This window comes from Chaetura pelagica, unplaced genomic scaffold, assembly GCF_000747805.2.
Source record: "Chaetura pelagica isolate M959 unplaced genomic scaffold, ChaPel_1.0 scaffold328, whole genome shotgun sequence".
Taxonomy (NCBI): domain Eukaryota; kingdom Metazoa; phylum Chordata; class Aves; order Apodiformes; family Apodidae; genus Chaetura; species Chaetura pelagica.
Window position 1 is genome coordinate 2,653,499 of NW_009954216.1, and position 8,206 is coordinate 2,661,704.

At 41.0% G+C, this 8,206-nt stretch overlaps 1 protein-coding gene across 1 annotated transcript in view; it reads left to right on the top strand.

Moving 5' to 3' along the window:
• TRH (thyrotropin-releasing hormone) overlaps positions 1-7,902 on the top strand; it is an 11,320-nt gene extending 3,418 nt beyond the window's left edge. The window contains 2 exon segments of the mRNA XM_010003363.1: positions 5,746-6,129; positions 7,322-7,902. Coding sequence (XP_010001665.1) covers positions 5,746-6,129; positions 7,322-7,902 — 965 coding nt within the window.
• The last annotated feature ends 304 nt before the right edge of the window (positions 7,903-8,206 follow it).

Below are 8,206 nucleotides of genomic sequence, written 5' to 3' on the forward strand. Positions count from 1 at the left end.
GTAGGGAAAATGACATACCCTGATGCATGAGAAACTGTATTTTAAAAGGATCACACAGGATAGAGTTGCCCACCTATTACTGATACCCATCTCCATAATTTTCTCCCTGATTAGTTCAATTCAAGGACTACCATAGGAGGAGTAACATAAGTAAGCTGTGCTTTTCATCTTCCAGAGAAAACAAAAGAGCTGATTTGCTTCTCATTTCTGTTAGCAAACAAGTCATTCCCAATTTATAACAGTTAACAAGAGGAGGATCAGACACAACAGCTTAGGTTTGCAGTCATCACAATAAACACAATTCAGTAAATCATCAAGAGGATAAAACTGTTTAAAGATACGAGGAGTTAGAAACTACAGTCCTAGTGACATTGTACACTTACTAAAAACTAATGGGATGCTTTAAGTAGCCAGTGGGGAGATTTCTCTCAGCCTTGTACACAGAAGTAATGTCCTGTAGGCAACTTTCTAAAGGAGAAAAATGTGTCTCTTGTGATGTACTACCAAAAAACCACACTGTTTTATTAAGGGAATGCTAAGTGAATCAAAGTGAATAGATTCTGGTCTTACTTCCTGATTCTGCAACTACAGCTCTGTAATGCAGAGCAAACCTAGTGCAAACCACTTAATCCATCAACACCTCCCAGTGAAAATGGTAACAAATGCAATGGCAGGCAGCACATCAATTTCACAGTTTTTTTATCCTACAGGTCCCTAAAAGAAGAGCAGTTTCCATAACTACGTCTACACTGTAGGATTCCTAAAGGATGACTATACCAAAGAAGACCAATGTACTTCAGTTACCCATCTCTGACAGTGACTAGAGCAAGGTGTGCCAAGGAAGATGCCAAAATCTGCCAAGGAGAACTTTCTGTCCAACTCCAGGCTGTCCTAGTTGATGGACTGCACAAAAAAATGAGTGTTTATGTTCTTTAAAACAGAGATCAGACCTGGGTTAGCAGCAGGTTTTCTCATCATTCACCTTCAAGATCTTTTTAGGAACCAACAATTGTGCCCTCAGTGACAGGCCCAATTGTTACAAACTGACATTGAGCTAGACAAGGACTCAACACAAGCAGAGAAAGGGCAGGTCTGAGCTGTCAGTGGGTTTGTGACAGACAGAAAACACAGCTTGGAAGATGGTTCTGGAGTTTGAGAAAATAATCTCCCTCCTACCCATGAATTCACCTCACAGTGTCATGAGTAATTGTGCAGTGAGTGGGAAGGAAGGATATTACCACTTAGAAAATAAACCTCCAGAAATCCTTTAAATAGAAAAGTCACCTGTAGGGAAAATGAAACAGAAAAAATGTGGTGAAAAAAAGGAAATAGAGCATTCTAAAACAAAAGATATAATGTTAAAAAGATACAGTTTTCTAGCTGTGAAATAGGAAAAGGACATGTTCACAAAATGGAAGACCCTCTGAGGTGCTTAAATTTACCATTCTTTCTTTAAACAAAGCATTAAAGCTCTGCAAAATCAGTCTAAATAAGCCAAAAATAAGTCTGAGCAAAGGGCCAGATACTCGGCTTGAAATCCTGGCCACTGCACTGTGGATATAACTTTGTACCTACTGAGGAGCCCTGCGGGGGGATGTAGCGGGAACAGGATTTCATCCCGGTCTCTACATGATGTCCTCAACCCAAGGGTGTTCAGAAGCAGATTTTAATAACAATGAAAACATGCTAAGCTCCCTTCATGTGCTTCCTTGAATAAGGCTTACTTTCAGTTTCTGTCAATGGATAAAATAACTTCTTTTATGAAATTATGATTATAAAATGAATGAGAATACAAGCCAAATCTCACCCTGTAGAATTCTACAGAGCATAACTTTTGGATCCAAAACACTCAGAAAACCTCCACTTTGAGTTGTCTCCTTTGAGAAACGAATCCCTGAATAGTGTAGGAAACAGTGCAGGATTTATGACCTAGCATTGGACTGTACTCCTATTCATTTTGGCATAGAGGGTATTCCTAAGAGAAAGGGAATTCCTAGCCCCTACCTAATAAAATGAGGGATTTGCATGCATTTTTATGCCATGTAGAATACCTGTACCAGTAACCAGGAACTCACCTACAATGTCTAGAGCCAACTTGGACCTACTACTCCTGTTCTGATCAAATGCTAGTGATCCAGAAGTCCATCTAGCCAAAAAAACCAAACCCCCCCAACTTTTTTTCGAGATCACCCATTCCTTGTTTGTGAATCTGAAATCAGGTTGTTGCTGTAGCCAGGCATGCAGGCCCAAGACACTCTTTGTACTTGTTTCAGTACTTCCTTTGTAATATTTCTAAGCACTCTTCATGAAAACTGCATTGCAGTCTCAGAACATAGATGTTCATTGCTGGGTGCTTTGTAGTTTCATTTACTTCACACTAGCTGCTTGGCATTTCCTGGGTGTAGTAACTCCTGAAGATCTCTTATGGTATGACACCTGAGTTTAAAAAATGAGTATATTGACCTATAAATCAAAGGAAGCAGTGATGGAATTGGAATTGTATTTTAAAACACGTCTTTAGAAAAGTGAAACAGAGCAGTGAAGTTGTTAAGAAGTCTGTTGCTAGCTCCCTACAAGGCTTTCTAGATAAGCTGCTTAAGCCAGGCATGCCTTCTCAATACATTTTTTAAAAAGGATGTTTTCATCATGTGGTTGAAGGCTTCAGTAATTCTGAACAGCTTCTTAATCTTCCTTCATTACAGAGTTTGGTTTGTGATGGTTGGATAGTCTTAAGAAGAAAGCACCCCAGGATGAGGACAGACGGGGCATTGACAGCAGTGTGGCCTCAAGCACGTGGCCGTCGCTGCACCTGCCCGAGCCAGCCAGAGGCTCCTACATGGAGCAGCTCCTGTTGGATCTAAGCTGCAGCCACATGTGCAAGCCTGCTATGCTGTCTGGATTAATTCAAACTGGAGAGAGGACTACATGCTGAGAATTATTTCCAGCTCATAATTATGTATTATGAGGACTTTCGCATTGGAAGTGGCAGATTTATTAAACTGCAGTCATACAAAGTTCCAAAGCATGAGTCTGAGCTATCCTGTTGCCCCGAATAACTGACATCAATTCTATCATTTCTAGATAACTGAGAAAATTGATATGTCAACTGCTGCATCACAAGTGAAATCTGACTCAATGGCTCAGTGCTAAGATGAAATACATTCATATGGAAGGCTATTTTTAATATAAAACTCTTAGCTGTTCCCTACTGCATTGCTTAAAGCTAAAAATACATCGGAACTGTCTTCACAGGGATCTTTGCTTTGGATGAGGGACTATAGTTGTCCTGTCATTCTTTACTGGCCTGTTATTGTAAATTGCCTGTTCATCTTTGAATTTAGTTGCCTCACAGATCTTTCATCTGGAGACGTGCTCAGGAAAGTGATACTTTCATGGCCTTAGACTGACAAAGACAGCATCTTCACAAAGCCACAGATGTGCTCTGCACATTAAGTGCATGATGTCTCAAACTCCCTTAGAAATCCAAACAAGAAGGAACATATATTCCATTTTAAATATAATTGTTACAAATGCTGTAGGCCCCAAGCTCTGTCTTCACTACAGATCTGGAACAAGTGCACTGACATCCTAGACTCTTCTCAAATTACATCATGGTAATTAATATCAAAAAAACACATCTATTTGCGACTACCAATACATTTGGTAGTCAATATAAGTCAAAATCCAGGAGATAACCACACTCTCATGGATTAAGGCTGAGGTAATGTCTGCATTCCACTGAAGTCACCCAAAAGAAGCTTTCATTTCCTAAAGAACTGAAACCGAGATTTTTCATGTGTGTTTTCTGATCCATCATGTAAAGCTGAACAGGGTGGGGGAAAAAGCTCTGTAAGATGACAATTTTTTTAAATTTATTTTGATGGGTAACAAGTCACATTGCTAGAGAACAACTAACTTCACTTCTCTTTAGTTTTAGCAGGTATTTCCACACCTGTTCAGAGAAGAGATGCCCTTTGTCTTAAGAAATTTTACAGGCCACATGAGGATCCACATTCCTTATAAGCATAACTAATCCAGTTTTAAGTGCAGTGCTTTTAAGAGCATCACTGAAATGCCTTCAGCCTCAGACAGTGGCACAGCACCCTAGAGAGCTGCTAAAATTCCAGCTCAAGTAGAAAGACAGGTTAAAGAGAGGGAGTCTTATTTCTAGTTAGAATACTATAATGCTTTTTGAAGCACATGGCAGCAACATAACTGTGTTTTAATATCTCAGGCTATGCACCCCATACTCCAATGTACTGTTTATGGAAGTCCATGCCAAGAAAATATGAAATTGTAAGCCAAAAACTGCATAGTGTGATTCAGAATAACAACCCATGTATAAACTTACTTAAATATAACCCAGTACATTTTTTCATTGTTTTTCTTCCACAGCTTAATAAATTACCTGCCTCTCTGCCTTTACTCCACAGTGCTTGCTTAATAGAGGATATACAAGCTTGGCTTTAAGCAGAGAAAAACTTCCTTTTCTGTATGCTACGTTACATAAAATTCAACATAATGTCTTTAAATGACGGAAAAACAACAATTTCTGGAAGTTGAGCATGAATATACAGAGGTCAGCAAATAACCATCAGTTTTAAAATGCATTCAGAATGCAGATCTCAAGCACTGGTAGAAAAGGAAGGGAGCCACACATCACCTACATTACCTCACAGCTATTAGCATGCAGGTCCAGAGGCAGTCCCTATAAGAACACCAGCCACCCAGTGAGAACTCGGCAACAGTTCTGTTGGATACTCTGTGTCTGTCGCAGGAAAAGGGCAACTTTGAAACTTAGATGTGCAAACAGCTTTAAGGGACTAGACAATCTCTTGGCTGATGCATCAAGCAAAAATCTGAAACTACAAAGCAGGTAATTTACCAAATACTTTCCTTTTTAGCTGATTTTAACTTTTCTTCTAAAGATTGCTCTGAGCCAAACAGCCAGTGTGATATTCTTAGAGCTGCTGTCCAAGGACTTCATCAGAGGTGACAGAAACCTGCCAATAAAAGAGGTAATATACTTATTCTCTCTAACTTTGTAAAATTTTGCATTTATTTTATGTTCTGAAGATATAAATTAAGATGAATGGCTGCTATACTACTATTAAAGATGTATTCCATTCTACTGAAGGAGCTCTGCTTACTGAAAAATAAATCCGTGATAAGTGTATTAGGAATTCCTGTTCTAGCTAGAAGGAATAGAAAAACATTTAGTATCTGGGCAAGAGGTATCAGAGAACATGATTATTACTATTATGTCTCTTAAAAAAATATGAGGTGCTTACCCAATGCAAGAAATCTCTCTGACCAACAGAGTTTACCTGTCTTGCTGTACTGACATACACAGACATGCAGGCATTTGAAATGTATAGAAACAGATACTAAAAAACTAATGGAGTATTAAAGTTGGGTTTTAAGCAAAGGTGGAATGAAAGTGCTGCAAATCCCAGTACTATTTTAAAATGAACCCTTAACAAAGAGAATTGCCTGGTGGAGATTGTTAGTGCAGGTATGTGTGTGTGTACACCCTGTGGGAAAATAGGTAACATAAAGTTCAAAAGAGAAATTATTTTTGCCTCTTGGCAGAAGGCAAAGTAAAATCACTGGCTTTCAGAACTATTAACATCAGGAAGTTAAGTGTTTGAAATGTTAATATTTATTCTCCCAGAAAAATGAAGAGGTGCCTGGTTTTCATTATGAATAATTTACAGATTCTTTGAGAATATAAAATAAACTGAGCAGAAAATAGGAAGGACCCTCATAAGAGACTTCAATCTCTATAGAAGTGCCATATTTCTTTTTCAGTGTCTGGAAATATTGCCATTATTGCTAGGTTTGTTTGCTCCATCCTCCTTCCCTGTTGCTCTCTCTCTCTCTCTCTTTCTCTCTCTCTCTCTCATTGAAGCTGCAGGAACCCCTGTCCCACAATGTCACCTCTCCAGCTGCCACTGCTACTCCTCTGCCTGACCTTGTGTGGTGTTTGCCTCAATGGTGGGCAGCCCCTCCCAGAGAGAAGTGAGAACATGGGAAGAGGTCCCCTGGATGACATCCTGCAGACATCTGAAAGCCTCCTTCTTCAGTCTGTCCTCAAGAAATCTGAAAAGGAAGAAGAGATTAATAAGGGTAAATATAAAACACTAGGGACATCCATTTGGTTATGTTGTCATAGTACTTGGCTGAGATAATGAGATCCAATGTATAGTTCCCAGGTTCTAATATACAGATTAATTATCCTAACTAAGGGGAGGGGAAGGATAGGAGGTCTGCTGCAATACATCAACACAGAGTTCTCCAAAGGTGCTTGTTTCTCCAAGATCTCCCCACTTAGGCAATGTTGGACCATAACCGAGCAGCTGCTGCACAGTAAGAAGGTAGAAGCCTGTCACAGAAAATTTGCTTGTCTGGCTAGTACTTCCCTAGGGAAGCTCTAAAAGGATGCATGGAGGACATTCTCCAGTTCTGGACACTGTACCTCATATGTTAACTGGAGGAGGGACTGCTGCCATTCCCCTGCTACCTCAATCCACTGGTTTCTCCAGCCCACCAGAGGTGGGCTTTTCTGTGGCTGGGAAGGCAGAGCCTGCTCTATAGTCCCCCACCTCCTGGCCTGCAGCAGCTATACTCTCACTAGTCACAGCAGTGGGAGCAAATCAGACCTGGGGACTGAAGAAGCAGAACACAGGTGCCTGCCACCAGCCAGGAGCACAGAGCCCTTGCAGAGTGGAAAGAGGAGCTGGCCCCAAGTGCCCACAGAGTGAGACTTCCTCCTCTTCTCATAAATGGTGAGAGCTGGTCATGTCGATTCAAGACTTGAAATATTAGAAAGAGCTTAAGAACAAGTAAGAGATACTAACAGAGTTATGGCTGGTTGCTGGAAATACTGAGCTGGCTTTCAAATGTCCACATCTCTGCTTCTACTTGTGTCTCAGCCCTGTCCTTTCCCTGTCTCAAGCTGATGTGCAGCTCTTCCCTGTACCCAGCTTCTGCAGCTGATTTCTCACAGCTGCTCAGCATCTTTTACTCACCTTCCTTTTCCTGAGTCTGACACATTTACCAGAATCAATTCATCAGGCTTTGTCATTGGATGTCTTCTCATTTGCCTGCAGCCAGCTCCTAATGTATCAATCCATCCTCACTAAAAATGTGCCAAAACTGCTTTGAGAGGTGCCATCCAGATTATAGAGTTAACTGCAATTACGTGGGAATAATGAGCAACAAATTGTAATCCTGCACCAGAGAACTCCACAAATTCCCATTTAATCTTTCTTAGTGAGGATTATGGGGGATTATTAACACTATTCTTTTCCTTGGACAGAATCAAATCTGCCAGAATGGTTTTCCAAAAGACAACACCCTGGAAAAAAGTACCTAAGTGACCTGGAGAAGAGACAGCATCCTGGAAAAAAAGATTTTGAGGAAGACAAATCTTACGGAGACATTCAGAAGAGGCAGCACCCAGGAAAAAGAGAGATAGAGGATGACCTTAGCAGCTATCTGGAGCTGAGAAAGCAACAGCATCCTGGCAGAAGGTCACAGCCAGATCAGAACACTGACATCCCTAGTGCACAGCTAACCTACTTGAACGAGTTATCCAAACGGCAGCATCCAGGCAGAAGGTCCCTGACCTACAAGCACCAGCGTACCCGCCAGAGAGGCTGGAATGCTGAGGTAGGCCTAAGAGACCCATACCATGAGAAACGTCAGCACCCTGGAAAAAGGCACTGGAATTCTGACAGCCCAGATGATGCAAGGCCCTGTGACTTTCAGGATTCCTCCACCTGTAACCAAGGCAGCTTGCTGCTTGATTTTGTAGCAAATGTTAGCAAAGACAGGGTAGAAGAGAAACGTCAGCACCCAGGAAAGAGATCAGCATGGGAGAGCGAAACAGAGGAATGAGAGAATAGTTGTGTATTGTTCGCATTTGGTGAAGTAAACTGCCAGATCACTAAAACATTCTGTTCACTCCCTTTAGGCTTCCTGCTACTTACCTCCGCACCTATTTTTCAGTGCATTAATGTTCCCATTTAAGTTAATGGCTTTGTCACGTGCTTAAAGGAACTAAAGGATCGAGTAGAATGGGACAGGCAAGTACTGAGAGTCTTCAACTCCCTCACTTTAGAAAGTTAAGAGTGCTCATTTCCCTATGGGCCAAGACCCCATCATAGTCCCACTGTGTGTGTCCTATTTTCTGCTCCCAGAT